Here is a 17,559-nt window from a genome sequence, read left to right on the forward strand (position 1 = left end):
TGCTCTCGAAGTAATCTTTGGCCACTGTTTCCCTTTGGTCAGGTGGTAACTGCCCCATCTACTGAGCGCGAGCGCAGAACCGGGTGTACAAGCAACTTGATAGCTGCGTGGTGCGTTGTGCTTTGTGAAAGTGTGAAGAGCCTGACCTTTCTTTCGCCGCGTCAAGCCGCTCTCGAGAAATTCTATCAGGGGTATCGTAATCCTGGAGACGCGTCGCCCGGAGGATCTGCATCTCAAATACCTTTTCCGACACAATATTGTGGGTATTGCATATTTGACGAGCTTCGTCGAGCCAATGATCGAGTCGTTCCAATGCCAGCTTATCGCCCACGAGCATATTTGCTTGTAGTTCAATGGACGCCAGCCAAGCGAATTTGTCTGCCGCCTGAATGTGATGTCCCATAAACTGATCAATTGACGCCCAAAGCTGCAGAATGATCGAGGCATTTGAAAGAGCTACCATCGCCATGGTTTTGTTTCGTGGTGCTTTTGCTTGCTTCATTCGGCTCACGGCAAGTAAGAATGCTGCATCTGATCTTTCATCGTACGAGGCAGTTTTGATTGCCGCCGTCATTGCCATCTCGGCTTGTCTCCCTGCCTCCTCGGTATTGCCAGAGTTTGCACTGGCCATAGACATGGCAACCCGTAGCTGTGCTTCAATTTTGAGCCCTATTTCTGCTGGTAGTCGATATAAATAGTCTTCCAAGGCTTTACGGCCGTAGCCATACTCGGGAGCTCTGACGAGGGTTTGAGCCACTGCGGAAACGAATAATGCTTGCTCCTGTATAGTTGCTCCCACCTGGCGGATTTCCTTTTGGGCGCGTTCGATCATCTTGGTCGTCTCATTTTGGACGTTGCCGAGCTCGTGGCTAACCGGAATGCCAAAGATCAAGCATTTAATGCCTTGCTGGTAACAATGTTGCTCAAAGTAGGCACCACTAAGCTCAATCTTTCTCTTCAAAAATTCTTCCAGTCTGATTGAGTCTTTCTTCCATGTCAGTTGCATATCCTCAAGATCTAGCGGTCCATATGTGTGTCCGACCTCTTTGAAAAGCGTCGTTGCGCGATCCAGGTGTTCCAGGATTGTAGGATTGCTGAGATCTCCCTGAAGATTTAGCGTACATCTTGCCAGATCGAGGTGTGTCTGAGCCTCTTCGACTTTCATCACCGGACTGTTCTGAATCGACGCCAGGAGCTGCCGGAGACACCTCACGTCCCCTTCGGGATCTTTGAGCAAGTCAATCCGAGCATACGTAATGTATCGAGCTTCGCGGAGTCGATCATACTCCAATGCCCACAAGCGGATTTCGTCGAGCTTTGAGGCCGCCTCTCTTTTCGTTGGGATCTCGTCAAGGAAACCCTGTTCAGCAGCGACCACAAATATCTTCCATAACCAAAATTGGATTAAGACCTATCGTTCGTCAGAAACCTACATTTTGCAGCAAATCCATGCTTACTCTGAGTTCGGATACACCGTAGCAATTGCAACAATGTGCAGCATCGGGATTTCCCATTGCCGGAGGAGACTTTGCATAACTGTTGGAGGGAATTTCGTAGACATGATTGCTGGCGAGTTCAGTGGAATTGCTTGATTGCGCTTTCTGTGCAAAGACATCGTCTGTGACGAGATCTCGGAGTCGGTTGGCAAGACCTAAAGCGGTGGCGATCTTTCCATGTCTAGAAATGCCGATGTACGCTGATAACAGCAGGAGGCAAATCAATTCCTCGTCAAATTCTCGTCTGAGCAGCTGCCGGAAGGTTGCTGGCGAGGACAGCCTTGTGTGTATATGCTCACATGTATCCCATGCTCGAGCATAGTGTCCCTAGGTGAGGTAGAGCTGTGCTGCTTCGATGACGACTTGATTATGGCACCGCAACCTTTCTGGCAAAGCTGTGATATATTCATGGCCCTTGTCCCATGCTCCAAGGCTCCGAAGTTGCTGGATTTTTCTTCGAGCAGTCTCGACATTTTCGTGATATGACATCTTGAAGACTAATTCAGCAGAGTCTCGCAGAGGTCTAGAGTTGCCAAAATACGTCGAAAAGGTCAGATATTTGAAGATCAAGCAGAAGAGGCTGTTGAGAGATCATGCGGCCAAGCTTTTGCGGAGCTCCTTCGACTCCTTGGATGCGCAGGATAGTGCGGCCAACCGTCATGGGTTGGAGAACCTCGCTGCGATTGGACGGTGTAATAAGCCAGCTAGCAAGTCAAAAGAAATGGTTGCATTGACCTTGACCTTGTTGGCGATGCCTGTTCTGTGTGTCCTGCCTATCTACCCAGTACTGGTAGAAGAAGAGAAGAGAGTCCTGTGCATCCAAGTGGAGACAAATGAGCAACCGAGAGGGCTAGTCCTGATTAGGCCTAGCATGTCGTGTGACAGGCTGGTGGACGACCTCAGCCACCGATGCCTGAAATCATCCAGCCACGGCTGCAGAGGGCTCGAGGGCTAGGTAACGAAGTTCACTCACTGAAAGCCTCATTTATCTAAAAAGAGGGGAAAGGAGAAGAAAAAAAAGAAGAAAAAACGTCTCTGGTCCTAAAACTTCACCCGACAACTTCGTAAGGCAGAATGAGTTTACCTGTGGAAAACATGGATTCTCAAAGCACAAATGCGCCCTCTGCGTCACCTACAAGCTCCTCGGCAGCGGAATTCGATCAGGCTGGTGAGACTGCTCAAGGTGCAGTGGACTTCCTCACCGATTTCGACCTAGATGAAAATAGCAACGATCCACCCCAGCTCAGAGTTCAGAACGAAGGCCAAGTGAATCGCTCCTTGATCGCCCGGGATGCAATCAGAGACAGCGGCTTCAGCGCAATTCTGCAGCGAGTGCAATATGGGACTCACGAGGGGGCACCCGCGTGCTTGATCGTCATAGACTTATCGTTTCGCTTCATTGGCCGAACGCTGTCCAGATACAGCCACGGCAAAGTCGAGGTGAAATTTTCAAAGGCCGTTGATCCGTCCAACCACCAGATTGCCTCGCCAAGTCCCAGCGAAGACCCCAAGGTGGTCAACATGGCCCCCAAGGAAGTATACGGCATTGTGAAAGTGGTGGAAGAGAGAAAATACCGCGAAGTCTCCATCCCAGTCATGTTCGAAAGCCCCGTCGGTATTTCTGCCGGGGTCGAAGCAAAGTTTGGTTCGGAAGACAACGAGCACCAGGAGCACCGAATGGAGATCCACGGTGACTTATATTGGGACGATGATCACATGGACGCGGCTTGCGGGGCTACCTGGGACCTGCGCGAGAACGAAGCACAAAAGGACGGGATCTTTCGCAGCTTCCGTGCCGCGATGGTCGTCGAAAATCCTCCCGATGTCGCAATGTGGATGCATGTTGTGGTGGTGCCATCCGTGAAATTTTCCATCAATCCAGCGCGCCTCTTTAGCAAGACCGATTACCTGGGACGGCTTTTGCAGAAGAACGACGATCCGGTTCTGCTGGATGGAAAGACACCTCGCGGCGCACCGGTCGGCCAAGGTGTCGACTTCAGCTCTCCCCAATTTCCGTGGGCAAGCGTCGTGTGGATACCCTCAGAGTACAAGGTTTGTGAGAATGATCCAGGGCAATCTTGCCTTATCATGCTGACAGTCTCCAGTCGCGATTATTGGCCCAAATTGTGGAGGATAATCAGTCTACACCAGCTCCTCCGCCTTCAACTGCAGGGTCTTGAACAACCAAAGGTTGCGGACAGATATGGGAGACTCTATGGACCATCGCGAAAGCGGTGGAAATCATATGTATATTTCCTGTGCGTGTCTGTTCGTCACTGCTTCCGTGCGACGCGTGAGAGTGTCGGCCCTCTCACGGCCAGACACGAGTCATCGCGGTTCTCCCGGGATCCCGCGCCGCCTAGGTTCCCGCCGCCGTGAATCCACATCATCACCGGCCTTTCGGCCGAAGCGTCCAAGTTCCACGTCCAGGTATTGATGTAGAGACAGTCCTCACTCTGTCGCCCAGGCCTCATGTGCGACGTGGTGGCGACCACCCAAGGGCAAATGGGAGAGAATGTCTTACACTCTCAAACACCTTCCCACTCATTGGGTGCCGGAGGACGCCAGCGCAATTCGCCTACTGGGGGTGCAGCAGGTGAAGAAGGGCTACCTTTTTTGTCTTGTCCTAGAAAGATTGGCACCCTCAGTCGGATACTGGGATAGAAAGAGGATATAATTATAGTCACAATGTTAGATCCTCGGTGGTCGTTCCGCCACAGTACGTGGACGCAGCGTTAGTATCCCGAGATTTCTCACCCTCGCAGACCCGTTGATTCCCGTGGTGCCTTGTGTCGGCTCGGAATCATGGCTCATTGGAGAAACTTCCTCTCCTCATAAGGGGTCCTGGAGCCGTGAGACTTTATACCTTCAATGGGCTATTAGCGAGAGTCGATATGGACTAATACGAGACTGGGCTGGTTTGAGGGTCATTATAGTCCTTGGGAGTCAGGCGACCTTGGTGGCCTTGCCAAATCTGATACATTAAGGTATGTTATCTCCTCCCAACCTTCTCACCCGCAATCCCCATCACTCTTTTCCCACAGTCGCTCTGAATCTTCTTACGCCTTGCTCTCGGCTTGGTCTTCGATTTGCTGAACCAGTTCCATTTCGATGTCCTTTACCGCTAACGCCGCCTGCCGCAGGCGCTCGTTGAGCTCATGGTGGTTGTGATGGTGGGCGGCCTCTGTCACTTGGCTCAGATCTACGGGTCGATCTATCAGTTTCTACCCAGGCTCGCCAAACAAAGAGCTCGGAGGAACATAAATCCTTGTACGTACCGGCATCCTCCATTGCACGGAGCGGCATGGCATGGCCGTATTTCTGCTTGCGAGTGCGAGCTTCCAGAGTCAGCCAGCAGGGAATGGTCAGGGCGCTAACGATGGCTACTGCGACAATCGCACAGGTGCCGACGAAGGCCTCGTGGTAGAGTGGTGCATCAGCATTAGGAAACATCTGCAAATTAAATGTCAGTCCGGGCACCTGTTGACTCTAGAGTCGATTTGGCTATTGGCAGGATCAAATACCTGAGGAGAGATGATGCTCCCGATCGACAAAGCTGCAAAAGTGGCGGCGGTGCCAATGGCCTGCTCGCTCGCTCCGTAGAGTGTAGACGTACGGTAAGCAATCAGTGAGGGTTGGGCGAAGGTAGGCATTTGTGCCAAAAATGCCACGCCGTACAGGGCTGTCGGTTTTATGGAATGCTGATGCGGATGTCCGCTTGACCATGTCCAGATACCGTAGGCTGGAATACATCCCAGGAGAGGAATGACATAGTGCCACAGCCGCTCACGGGTCCAGTCGGAGTGGAAAGGCCAGGCCCAGTAGAAAGGCAGGGTGGCGAAAGCAGTGGCAGCTGCGTACAGATTTGCCTTTGTCGGCGAGTAGTGAAGGAACTGCCAGAGTTGGTTTCCGACTCAAGAGTCAAACAAAGGTGCTTCAGAAGGACGCCAACTTACCGCTAGGAGGATGGTGGGTAGGAAGTTCGCTTGAGCCGACACCAGCATCAACAATGCCATATACGAAATAAAAAAAACGTAGGTAGATGGCCGACTCATTACACTGGTCAACCTGATCAGTATATGTTCGATCTATGTCATACCCTACTCTGTGAATACCTGAAGAAAGCTGGCCAGCTCCAAGACACGTCGGTTTTCCGAGTGCTGCCTTTTCCAAAACGGTTGATCGCAATGTAGCGCTCTGTAATAGTGTCAGAGAATCCGAGAAAGAAGGATCTGACAGGCAAGGATGAATTCACCTCTTTCGCTCAACGCTGGGCTGTTCTCTGGAAATGAGAGAAGCATGAAATATAGGGGGAATGCCAGCCCGACGCATATTGCTCCCTCGATTAGGAAGACCCACTGCCAGGATTTGAGGCCGTTTCGACCGTTCAACTGACAACAAACCAACTAGTATTAGTAGAAGGGTCTCCAAGAGAGGGCATGTTGACTGACGTTGTCAATGGCATTTGCCAACAATCCGGAAAATCCTACTGCCACGGCATTTGCGCTGAATAGAACCCCTACGCGAAACGCTCTTTCTTTCGGCAGATACCTAACAGGACCCCTGTCAGAGTGATATACATACCAGAAGCATGGATTTTTGTTTCCCATACCAGAAGGAAAAGTAAAAGGCGATTGCGGGGGCTAATTTTAATCAGTTTGCATACACAGAATACGTCAATGTAGTGAGGGTTCCCAGCACAGAGGATTTGCCTACCAACACCAGATTCTGGAATGCCCAAGAAGATTCGGGCGAGGATGAGGCCAGGGCCGCTTTTCACAGCCGCCATGCACATGACGATGCCGCCGACTGTGGTCCGATGAGTGTTGGTCTCCAAGGTAAACGTCTCCGAGCCGGTACTCACAACCTATCATGACGACAGGAAAATAAACCTTGGCTGACGTCCTCTTTAACAGCAGGATTGATGGCAATAAGAAAATCGTCATAAGAAAGTAGGTTCCTGAGATCGCCTGGCAAGAATAATATGCGTTAGCGGCATACAGAGAGAGGTAAACCTACCGATCTGGTCCTGAGGATATTGGCTAACCCAGTTGAATTCTGTGCCTTTCATGTGCAGACTGCGCTCGATGGAGTCGGGCTTGCCTATTTGCAGGACCTTGACAGAACCGATGTTTCCTCGATCCAGATAAGCGAGCACGTAGATGACGAAGCAGGGTGCAAGGATCCGTATATCCAGCTTTCTCACGAGCGCGCGTTCTTCTCCCTGCGACCAGTCCGGCACGAGGCCGTTGACGGCCTGGACGCGATCCTCACTCGATTCTGTTGAAGGAAAAGGTAAGCACTGGCTCAGCTTTTGGCGCCCCGTTTGGCCTCCCAGTGTTTTGAGGTCAATAGAAACAAACCTTTTTGGCCATCCTTCTTAGATGGTACGAGAAGATTTCGAACGGACCAACCTACAGGGGGGAATAGTTGTCAGTGAAGAAAACGTGTAGAGACAATAGCTAACATCGTAGGTGTTGGCGAGGAGGACAAAGGTAGTCTACTATACCTCCAATATGCACGCCGTCCTGCTCCAAAACCACACGTTCCTCTCTAGAAAACATGTTGTTGACGACAATGTATATCTTTGGGGTAGCAGCTAGGTGCGTTTCTGCGTTTTACCTTCGTTCTTCCTGAGAGCCATAAAGTGCCTCCGGCACGGCGACATGAAGGTTATAACCCCCTTTAAGAATAATACTAAGCAGCACTAGCTTGACACAGTCCGGGCTAAGTGTATGTATCGGGTTAGCCTGGGGCGTTTTGTGTGGAGATATACTCCGTCGCTGGCCGTCTCCACCCATGCCGCCGTCCTTGTCGAGCAACCGTATCAACTCCCGCATTGTGGCGCAGCCCTCATAGTGTAACAGAGCACTTCAGGGTTCGGCGTGCACGTGCAAAAACGCACAGAGGCCTGTCCAGCAGGTCGGGAATCGAGAACGCGTTTCTGGTTGGCGCTGACAAGACAACACCACCACCCACACCACCCAGAGAGGCGGCGGCTAGGGCAACGATCGCCTAGCAAGGCGACGGCATCGAGGAGTAGGACAGGACTGATAAAACACTCAGGAATTAGGTAGACGGCACCAAAAAGCCACGGAATTCACGAGACTCTCCTTACACTGTAAAGAATGGCACTCTGCCAGCACTGTAAACTGTTCCGCACTCCCCACCTGCCAGCCCATTTTGGTTTGACATGTGACTAGACAACTCTCCCTCAGCTACCACTCTACCAGCCCTGCCCAGCACAGCACAGCCACTTTGCCTTGTTACAATAGCAGCACCTATTTCTGTGCGTGTATTTCATCTCGAACAATGTCGGTTGAACCGCTGAACCGTGCCGCATCGTCCAGGTGGTCTAGATTTCGAATCACGGCCTGTGCTGGCCGTCAGCAAGGCTTACGTAGTGCCATTCGTCTACAGATCATAAAAGCAAGACAACAACCAATCCCTCCTTGAAACCCCGTAGCTGCTGAATCCCACCCATGCAATGAGGACAGATCAGGATGTAGACAGCCAATTTCCTCTCTTTGACTCGTCCTCTAGCTTCGCAATACACTGACAATATCTTCCGGATTGTATCCATACAGCCAATCCATGCCCATAGTCGGGCCTTTGAGCTTCAGGACAGCCCACATGACCCACTCCTTCAGGTACCACATAAACGGAGAACTGACAGGCGCACGCTGCCGGCCACTCCAGTCGGTGAGGTCTTTGACCAACCGAAGGCGCCCTTGTCGGTGCTTTTCCCATTTGCCCAGCAGCGTCAACCGGTCCGTTGCGAAATCGGCGTGTGCGATGGTGTGAGCGAGAGTTTCTCCATCCTCCAGCGCCATGGCAGCACCCTGTCCGCCCTGGGGTGAAAATGCGTGTGCAGCATCGCCGATGATGATGACCCGTCCTTTGGGACTAGTCCAGTGTTCGAATGCAGGGGCCTCGTAGAAGCTATGCCGAGGTCAGCGACTAGGTGAACAAAACAACAAGGTCCAACCGACTTACGGCGTGAGCCACATCTTGTCCGCCGGCTCCGTCTCCCACGCTCGCGCGATGTAACGGGGCCAGCCTTTACCGAATCGATCCGTCATAATCTTTCGTTTACCTTCGCCATCCGCATCGAGGGCTGCCCACTCTTCCCTAGACCTAGCTGGGAAGGGCATCGTCGAGAACATATCTATTGCACCACCCCATGGATTCGAAGGGAAAACGGCGATCATCCCAGTCTGACCGAAGCAGAAAGTGGGAAGCTCTACCTTCTTGACGGACTCATCCAGTTTTTCCCGGTCGATGTTCATGATAATGACGCCCATGGCGCCACTGTAGGGCAATTCTTGTTTGACGATATGATCTCTGACCTTCGACCAGAGGCCATCAGCAGCAACAACGGTGTCGGTCGTCACCACCTCGCCGTCTTCGAATTTGAGCTTGACATACGTATCTGTCTCTTCAACGATACCCTCGGCTTGCTTGTTGTAGTGGATGGGTATACCCAGAGCCTTGCACTCTTTCAGGAGGACCAGCTGCACCGTGCGGCGGTGGATGCGCATACTTTCATAGTTATAGTGTTTTTGACTGCCGTTCAAGAAAGTCCCGATCTGCTTCCCGGTTCTGGCCGAAGTAAGAGCCATCTTTTCGTAGGGATGGCCCAAATTTCGAAGTTCATCAAGTACGCCAATGTGCTGTAGGACTCGAAGAGAGTTCGGGGCCAAAGCAATATTAACGCCCGCACTATAGTCTTCTGAGCGCAGCTCGTAGATCGTTGAATTAATACCATGGAGTTTCTTGAGGAATATGGCTAAACATGGGCCCTGAAGGAGAGAGTCTCGGATTCAGTAAAGGGGCCACTCGCGCTCCGGGGGTTCGAACACTCGTAACTAACCGACAGACCTCCGCCAATGATTGTCACACTCTCGGCTCTCTTTGGATGCCGCGCCTCGAGGTCGTCCAGGCTCTTGATCCCGGCAAGCATTATTCCAAAAGGTATTGAGATAGTGGCTAGCAGGATAGCTGTCTGTTGTGAAATCCCTTCAAAACAGATGGGGACGATGACAGTAACAGGGTCGCCGTTTCCGCTGGGGTTTCGCAGCCGCTGGTTTATCTACTTGCAACAGAGTCTATTTCTCTACAACATCGGTCGTCGGTCATATTTCGAGCCGAATGTTTTGTCTTACTGGAGGAGCGATGTGTCGCTCCGTCGTGAGCCGGGGTAAACGGGTAATAGCGGCTCTGCCGACCCTACCAGGATCGGAGGAGAAGAGGCAGTCAGCGGGACACGAGGAGAGTGGAAGCTCTATCTAATAGTCGAGATGTTGTCTGGAAAGACCCTTTGAAGGGTGGGAAGCCAAATCACCAACTTCTACAAAAGCTCTAGGGTGGGTGTCGTCGTTTAAAAAAAAAAAAAAAAAAACACCGCGCGGAAAAGAGTACGGAGTACAGCATGGAGGGTTCTATTCTCCACTAAATGGTGCTATCCACTTGGAGACCGGGTCAAGTCGACAGAGCATGCAAATACACTCATTTGGACAATACTAAATATCAATATCTTAAGCCATTGTCCTATTGTTTCTCTATACGCTTACGATGGTAGTAATTATATTGTGCTGAGACTGCTGGGGCTGGAAAGATGACTCTGCGACAGAAAGGGCTGGACGAATGTGCAGCAATAGCTTTTGCTGAATCTGTCGCCAAGACTTGGTTAGGCAAAAGAGGCTTTGCATCAGGTGGAGGGAGAGGCTACTTTTGCATCTGGGGGAGAACCAGAAATGAGCATCAGAGACCTTGACAGACAGTGAACAAGAGACCTTGAGCCATTCACTAGAGCCTGAACTATTCAACTAGTGGTGTACATTACATTCTGCTCATTACTACCTGCGACCCTTGACCTACATAGCGCGCTGAACTATCCAAGCCTTTGTTCTTTGTTATCTTTTGGTTGTCGATTTTGTTGGCGTACTACGGTCAAGTCCCAGTCCCAACCTCCGATCCGTTAGACGGGCATTGTACGCCCTTATGTGTATATGCTAAGCTTCACTAGTCTGAGACATTGTCTCTTTCCCTTGCTTAGTGTGAGGATCTAGAGCAGATGACCAGATTAGAAAGCCTCTCGGGAAGGGCATCAACACACAGAGCAGTCAGTACAATTCTTGAAACGTTGCCAGTCCAACAGCCTCCATCTCACATTATGTTTCCAAAACTTTCCGCCTGGAAATTGAAGAGGTCATGTCCGGCAACTCCGCCAAAGAACGCCTGGAACGGAGCATCGCATTGAGGGGCTAGCCAGTCGTCGCTGAAGATAAACTGGTCATAGTAGGAAGTGTCATTCTCGAGGAGTTCCCCTGCTTTAATCAGAGCAGACGGGGGCTCGTGTATGTTACCGCCGACTGGGTCCGAAGGTCGACTAAAGCGTCGACGGAGGACCTGAACGTGAGTTTCGAGAAGTGACGCAAACCGGATAGCGAGATATATGTCGTCGACCGTGTCAGATCGTAGTTTGTGTGCGGTTTGTTCCAGCAGGTCGAGGAATCTGCCATTGAGTTCTTCTGCTTGTACACCCAAGGCCAGAGCCTGATCCAACAACACCGTCAGATAGTCATTTGAGAAGCGATTTGTGACAACCGCTCTCCCACAACGAGGACAAGGAGTAGCCACTGACCTTGATCAAATAGACCGCAGCGGAGGCAATCTGTATGTGGACACGGACGGGCAAGAATTTCAAATACCCCAACCTGCTGTGCTTCATCACCATCTCCAAGACCGTCGTGCATGCGTCCAAAACTTGACGAACAAAGTGGTGGTCTTGAGGATAGATATCACAATGTTCCAACAACAGAGAGTTGGCCTTGTTTTTCCGGCGCATTGCAATTGCTTGCATGGCGAGAGAGTTGATGTAGATGCGGACATATTGATACTCGATGTACACGATATCGTACCGCACGCTGGGGCCTGCGTCCACGTTAGCATCTATCCCTGTCAAATCACAGTCCCGAAGGAGCTTTCCTGAGATTCGGGGATACTTTTCCAGCCACTGGTCGAGGACATGATTAAAATGACCCAAAAGTTCACTATATCTGCCGTTCTGCAAGAGGTCCTTTGTGAGAACCTCGTTTGGGAAAAGTATTTCTGAAGAAGATCGCACAATCCTAGTTAGATCAATCCACGACCCCATCCAATCGCTCCATTCTGCATTGTCTGTCCATTTCGCATAATCGAGAACTGACAAGATTAATGTGTGAAACAATGGAGTTTTGGGCGCCTGGCATCCAAGCCGAGAGGTCACGTTGTTGATGAAGACGAAGAAGAGTCGTTTCAACCGTTCGTATCTCTCGGTGGGCTCTGGATGCCTGCTAGGAGCCGACTCGGACGATGTTTCGTTGAACAAGCCAATTTCATGCGCAAGAGCAAGAGCAGATGAAACCAGCATCCTGAGGCGGGTTAAAAAGAAGGAAAAGAGGAAGACAGGCAAGCATCCTACCATGACATCCGGTTCGACTTCCGGACAGGTTCCGACAATCCTTCATGCCAGCTGCTCGGGACTGTGAGGCCTTTTCATCAGTGATGATGCTATACAATGATTTGTGAGGCTCACTTTGTCCAATTCCTGTAGGATCTTGGGGAGTTGCGGTCCACAGACACGTATCAAAGGTCATGTGGAATGGTCTCGGGTGCCATTCGGCCAAGAGAAACAGGCTTTGGATGGCGCCCACGGTCCTGATATGAGGTCGCGTCCTTCGCTCTTCCCCCCACCAAATCTGATTGAATAAAGTCTGGCAATACTTCCACAGTCTTTCATGTAAGAGGAATCCGCGAGACAGACTCCCATCTCCCGTCAAGTGGTGATACCGACAAGAGACCATGAGGATGGTAGAGCAGAGGACTGGCTCCTCGTTGATGAGTCTATGATGGTTTTCGTGAGGCTGGTAAAAGTCATCCATGACGGGGGAGAGGATGGCGATATTTTGGAAAAACAAGTCGACCCACGTAACGGCCTCCAGAGGAGTCATCCATCTTTGCATGACAAATGGACATGTACTCCACGCCTGCAAGACCTGTGGTTGAGGTTTCGACAGTTGATATCGCACGGTGCACCATTCTTCCGTTAATTTTACTGGAGCGTTTGGAATCCGGTCCCCATGCAGAAGGTTCTCGTCCGTCCCTGATGGGTCCAAAAGAGGTCTCGAATCCGAGCCCACTGTGGCAGGATCAGAATCCGAATGCTCGACCGCTGTATAGAGGAGATTAAGGGCATCTCTTTGATTCGTGATAGAAGACTGTATGACTCCCTCGATCAAGCATTCTTGCCATTCATTGTGATTCGTAGCATGGCCTACTTCTCAGTCAGGTGCAAGGTTACATCTTGGAGGGGACGCTCAGCAACATACTTGGCTCCTGGCTTTCACTCCTAGGCAGCGGTGCCTTGTCGACGTTATGCTGGGATTTCCTTTGCGGTGCTTGACTGCGGACCGCGTCATCCGAGGGATCTGTGATCAGTGATCAGTCACTGAGATTCTAAGATTCAGGTTTCGAGTCTCGAGGTGGGCCGAAATTTCGAAATCAAGCAAAGGCCGGGACTGATCGTACCGTACACAGTCCGGACAGTTCTGCTCGTCTCTAGATTCTCCATGTACGATTCTGGGCTCGCCAGGCTATGATGAATCCTCCGCTCCCGGGTGAAGACGCATACTCGTCGCTCGCGGTGACATTTTACACACGTAGGCGTCAACTGGCCACCGTCGTCCTTGGGCACACACTTCACCTTCCGCTTTCGACAATGCAGGCAAGCCTGGTAGGTCCGTTGGTACCGATTCCGTGACGAGTTGCCGACTGCGGGGACTCCCGAGCCTTCCGATGGCGCAGCTGAAGTCTCTGGACCAGGAAGTGAGACCATCGTGCTCCGAACTTTGCCGTGCTGAGGACCAGAGGAAGAGGTAGAGGGGCGTGAGTAGCCGTCAGTGGAAAGACGGGCAGTGATGGATTCTTGTATCTGGGTTTGAACGCCAGCGGTATCCCCGCATTTCCATTAGCGAAAGCTGGGGGTGTTAAGGGGGATGATTGGCTTAGAGTTATGGAGGTGTGCATGGCCCACACCAAGATAACTTTGCTGCAGTCAAATGATGCCACAGGAAGCCAGTCCTGGTCGCTTCCGATGTCTGGTGCTGCCGCGCAGCATGCATGCCCTCAAGCAGAAGATGGGGCTAGGGAGGCTGAACCTAACAGCAACCAAACGACCCCCGGCCCCCGACCCAGGTCCGTCACCAGCCGTGTTTTCCCGCCCTTGCATCACCTCCGCATTCCGCTATCCGCCACATACCCATCGCAAATGGCGACCTGTTTTGTCTCCCTAAGAATCAGGAAAGCATGAACATGGCCGGTGGCCTAATGAGGGCTAAAGGAATGATCTTGAACGTGGCAGTGGGTGTAAAACCAGTTAAGTAGCTGTCCTATTCCGTGGCGCAGGTCGTTCCTTTGTATCGTCATCGTTCCCTGGACAGACGCCCGGTGACATTAACTCTAACTATTTCTCGGAGCCTCTTGTCAATAAAATGCCTGTTATCCGCATGGGTATGCCTTGATCCCATGATGGTCAACGACCAGGTCGTTTCCTGACTGAGATCACGTCATAGTGCTGTTCAAAACCAAGCCTGGGGTCACCGAGGACCAAAAACAGGCATTTGTCGACGAAGCAAAAAGAGTAACGTGCCTAGTGCCCGGTATGGACCTTGGAGACACCATTGGGATCAAGGATTTGGCGTTAATCTCGTGACTCAGGGGTCATTTCTTTGCAAATCGGACCTGCTCTTGATATGGAGAGGACCAAGGGCTACAATATGGGCATCTTTCTCACCGTGGACAAAAGAGAAACTATCAAGGCATGGGCGATCAACCCGGAACATCTCAAGTGAGCCACATCGATACAACTCCAGCCAAAGGAACGGATAAGATAATATTCGCAGGCTTCACAATATGCGGGAGGAAATAACGGAAGACAGCCTTGCTTTCAACCTTGAGTACTGAAGCATCACGGTCCCTTCTTGATCTTAAGCATCCTCAGAAGGCTTGTGCACCGTCGAGATGAAAAAGAATGCATCCGAAACCAGGCTAAAGACAAGACAGTGAATAAATAAACACCTCGCTCATGAAGATTCGTCACGATCAGGGTGGGAAAAGCCGAGACATCTCCAATGACGCCGAGCCGCCAGGTGGGACAAGACATACATTTGTGTACTGCTATCAATCAGTGGGCCACCGAGCAAGCTGTCGATACGGCCCCTGAGTCGACTTGATTACTTCGCTTTCTATTTTTGGGAGAAAAAAACAAAAAGAAAAAAAAAACACACCATCGTTAATCCTCTGTCCGCTTGTTCATTCACTACTTGCCTCGCCACTGCACTCAATATTTGTTATTGTCTTCCCCGTAAAATTCCCCCCCCCGACACGGAGTCAATCTCGATATCGCATCGCCCTCATGCCAATCTAAACCTCAGCCCACGCGGCACAGGATGGTCTACTCGCTCCTGAAGGAAGAACTCGAGCGACCTAGCGGGGTCCACGCTCTCCAACTTCGGACGAAGATGCCAGAGAAAGCCACGAGGGGGCTCGTAAGGCAGAAGGAGGCTTAAGGTAGGGTGTGGATTGTCGACTCGGACGCGAAGTGGACGAGATGAGAAGAAGCGATCGGCGGACAGGAAAGAGGAAACGGAGAGAGAAAGGATAGAGGACTGCTATGTGTCGATATCCAAGCTTTGCTTAAATCGCTGTTAATGTCTCTTGTCCATGGCGAAATGAGCCGCTCTGCCGGGACGTAGTTGGCCTCTTGCCAAACACATTCCTATGCGCATTATTGAGATCAGCCGAAAACATCATTCTGGTGAGCAGTACTTCATAATACCATCCACAAGCCGTGCCGCGGAAAGGCTTGAAGACGTGCACGGGTGCCAGTATGCACAGACATCCAACCTCAGGCGTTTCGGCGCCTGGACCACCCCTTTAGCCTAGTCGGGTTCCTTGTTCTGCGACGTGCGGCTCAGCCGCGCGCCCTGTAAACACCGCTAGGTCCAAGGTTACCGGGAAATTTAGGCAGTACCGTAAGGGCAGGGAATCAGCCAGGCTCCCTGACGCCCGTCATTGGTTCAACATGTATACGGAGGCGTTCTTAGACCACTCTACAACGCTAGGCTGGACGATTATATACTCATCGAGGCACCCTTAGGAAGCGCCTTCCTGCCACAGACCAAATGTTTATATAGAGAGAAAGGACATCGCTAAAGGCGTAGATGGATAGATGGACACAGCTGATTAGACACAGGCAAGATGGCCATTTACTTAATCAACTTGAGAGTTTCTCGTCTAACAATAGAGGACCCCCGAGTAGCTCCAGAGACAAACATACGGTGTTCGATACAAAACAGGGCTATCATCTCGTCAAGACAGTAAGGTCTTGACACGAATACTTCTTCTTCCACTCTGACGTCGTGATAGCTCTATTAATAGCCTCATTCTCTGATGGTTTGTCGCTTTAGTTTCCAGATGCCCCTTTTCTCGGTCATTCTTGTCCGGGGTCCATCCGAAATATAGCTTGTGTTATCAAGCGATGAACAATGCTCGATTAAAATGAGATCTTCCCCTCCAAAGGTCTCCAACTTGAGAAGGCAATCTTGACAGACAGCGCCTCTGCAGAAGAATACACTATCCCCTCTTGCTACTCCCATGGCTGCAGCAGCAAGCGTAGCTTCCCAGTTTTCATGTGCCTGGACCACTGCTGGGTTATTGGGCCTGTCGAGAAATTCTTCCCACGACCTGATAGCCACGATGCAATCTGGGTATGACTGCTTCTCTCCCAACCGGCTAAGATCATGACCACAAGGGTGACAGTAGAAGAACTTGTGATCTGGTTGCGAACAGCCTCGCCGCAGAGCAGTCAACACATCTAGGTCTCCAATCCATTGGCCCCGGTCGGGGACAGATACAAGAGTCTCCACAAGGCAGGCTTCAGCACTACGACGACCTCGTCCAGCAGCACCAGTACTGACGGGAGCAGACCAGTTTGTGAATGACAAGTGCAGACTGGTTCTCGAGAAACAGTCCTCTGGTTGTCCTTCATATTCTTCTCGTTCGACGATACGCCAACTGTCAGGATTGGGCTCTGAGATCATTGGCTCTGCAGGTGGAATCATGAGCATCAGGCCCGACTTGCTTACATTTCCATCAAGACGGATGACTTTGTTCGGTTCACCGGGTCCAGATGGATCGGTTAAGAGAGGCCGTTCAACATAGATGGATTCACCGATGGATAGAGCCATGAAAGATTTAAACTCAGAAGAGGCGAGGTCAATTCCACCCGTTTCAAAGTCGGCAATGCACGCAAAGGCCCGCTGACGAATGAAGGTGCGACAATCTGGCTGCGTGAGCGAGGCAAGTTCGAGTTTGAGATTCTTCGTCCATGCCGAATCCATGACGCTTTTACCCAGGATAGCTGGATCGACTGCTGCTTGGACGAACGAAATGGTTACCTTTGCGAGAAAGGCCGCCTGTGTCGAGGGCAGAGAACGAAGGTGGAGCAAGCAGAGGTGGGTAGGACCAAATTCGGATGCAGTGGGATTCAATCTTCGAGTCAGGCTCGTGAGGCTGAGGAAGGTGAAGGGATATTTATCCCCAAGTCAAATATGCGCTCGAGTTGATTTTGGTAAGTCAACGTCGCACAGCGCTTGTTCCAGCTCCCAATCACCTTTCGACAGTACTGCTGTCAATTCACGTCAGCGGGCAAAACTAGGAGGAAAGTCTTCGACCAACATGCCCATGCCCAAGAACATCGCCTTCTGCCGTCCACAGGTGCTACATCTTGTCGAATTGCGCTTCAATAAGTCCTCCCCCGGCAGCAAGGGCTCCGCGACCTCCACCCTCTCAGAGCGATTGTGCACTGTATTCTGCCATGTGCTCGTGATTGCGCTGATCTTCCCGCTGGCGCTGTGCGGCGCCTACGGAACATGTGCACTGCTCTTGCTGTCGCGGGTCACTGTACTGGTCACCACTACCTCCCTGTCTACCGACCGCCAGGGTACCTCTCAAATAACGA

At 51.3% G+C, this 17,559-nt stretch overlaps 8 protein-coding genes across 8 annotated transcripts; 2 read left to right on the forward strand and 6 right to left on the reverse strand.

Moving 5' to 3' along the window:
- Positions 1 to 58: 58 nt before the first annotated feature.
- On the reverse strand, positions 59 to 1,969 carry A1O5_01132 (uncharacterized protein; the record flags this gene model as incomplete). The annotated part of the gene is made up of 3 exons (XM_007741751.1): positions 59 to 1,411; positions 1,458 to 1,748; positions 1,796 to 1,969. The coding sequence occupies 3 exons, from the start codon at positions 1,967 to 1,969 to the stop codon at positions 59 to 61; spliced, it is 1,818 nt and encodes a 605-aa protein (XP_007739941.1).
- Positions 1,970 to 2,591: 622 nt separating this feature from the next.
- A1O5_01133 (uncharacterized protein) lies at positions 2,592 to 3,676 on the forward strand (the record flags this gene model as incomplete). Its single annotated transcript, XM_007741752.1, has 2 exons — positions 2,592 to 3,548; positions 3,602 to 3,676. The coding sequence occupies 2 exons, from the start codon at positions 2,592 to 2,594 to the stop codon at positions 3,674 to 3,676; spliced, it is 1,032 nt and encodes a 343-aa protein (XP_007739942.1).
- Positions 3,677 to 4,555: 879 nt separating this feature from the next.
- Positions 4,556 to 5,512, reverse strand: A1O5_01134 (uncharacterized protein; the record flags this gene model as incomplete). The annotated part of the gene is made up of 4 exons (XM_007741753.1): positions 4,556 to 4,698; positions 4,775 to 4,949; positions 5,021 to 5,389; positions 5,453 to 5,512. 4 exons carry the CDS (start codon positions 5,510 to 5,512, stop codon positions 4,556 to 4,558), a joined length of 747 nt encoding a protein of 248 aa, XP_007739943.1.
- An 844-nt stretch (positions 5,513 to 6,356) lies between these two features.
- On the reverse strand, positions 6,357 to 7,060 carry A1O5_01135 (uncharacterized protein; the record flags this gene model as incomplete). Its single annotated transcript, XM_007741754.1, has 4 exons — positions 6,357 to 6,466; positions 6,516 to 6,776; positions 6,860 to 6,910; positions 7,006 to 7,060. The coding sequence occupies 4 exons, from the start codon at positions 7,058 to 7,060 to the stop codon at positions 6,357 to 6,359; spliced, it is 477 nt and encodes a 158-aa protein (XP_007739944.1).
- A 975-nt stretch (positions 7,061 to 8,035) lies between these two features.
- A1O5_01136 (uncharacterized protein) lies at positions 8,036 to 9,459 on the reverse strand (the record flags this gene model as incomplete). The annotated part of the gene is made up of 3 exons (XM_007741755.1): positions 8,036 to 8,438; positions 8,493 to 9,298; positions 9,370 to 9,459. 3 exons carry the CDS (start codon positions 9,457 to 9,459, stop codon positions 8,036 to 8,038), a joined length of 1,299 nt encoding a protein of 432 aa, XP_007739945.1.
- A 1,205-nt stretch (positions 9,460 to 10,664) lies between these two features.
- On the reverse strand, positions 10,665 to 13,374 carry A1O5_01137 (uncharacterized protein; the record flags this gene model as incomplete). The annotated part of the gene is made up of 6 exons (XM_007741756.1): positions 10,665 to 11,054; positions 11,143 to 11,911; positions 11,962 to 12,022; positions 12,076 to 12,813; positions 12,869 to 12,967; positions 13,068 to 13,374. 6 exons carry the CDS (start codon positions 13,372 to 13,374, stop codon positions 10,665 to 10,667), a joined length of 2,364 nt encoding a protein of 787 aa, XP_007739946.1.
- Positions 13,375 to 13,597: 223 nt separating this feature from the next.
- Positions 13,598 to 14,389, forward strand: A1O5_01138 (uncharacterized protein; the record flags this gene model as incomplete). Its single annotated transcript, XM_007741757.1, has 3 exons — positions 13,598 to 13,733; positions 14,111 to 14,197; positions 14,256 to 14,389. 3 exons carry the CDS (start codon positions 13,598 to 13,600, stop codon positions 14,387 to 14,389), a joined length of 357 nt encoding a protein of 118 aa, XP_007739947.1.
- Positions 14,390 to 15,979: 1,590 nt separating this feature from the next.
- A1O5_01139 (uncharacterized protein) lies at positions 15,980 to 16,939 on the reverse strand (the record flags this gene model as incomplete). Its single annotated transcript, XM_007741758.1, has 1 exon — positions 15,980 to 16,939. One exon carries the CDS (start codon positions 16,937 to 16,939, stop codon positions 15,980 to 15,982), a length of 960 nt encoding a protein of 319 aa, XP_007739948.1.
- Positions 16,940 to 17,559: the final 620 nt, after the last annotated feature.

This window comes from Cladophialophora psammophila, assembly GCF_000585535.1.
Source record: "Cladophialophora psammophila CBS 110553 chromosome Unknown aczJe-supercont1.1, whole genome shotgun sequence".
In the NCBI taxonomy this organism is placed as follows: Eukaryota; Fungi; Ascomycota; class Eurotiomycetes; order Chaetothyriales; family Herpotrichiellaceae; genus Cladophialophora; species Cladophialophora psammophila.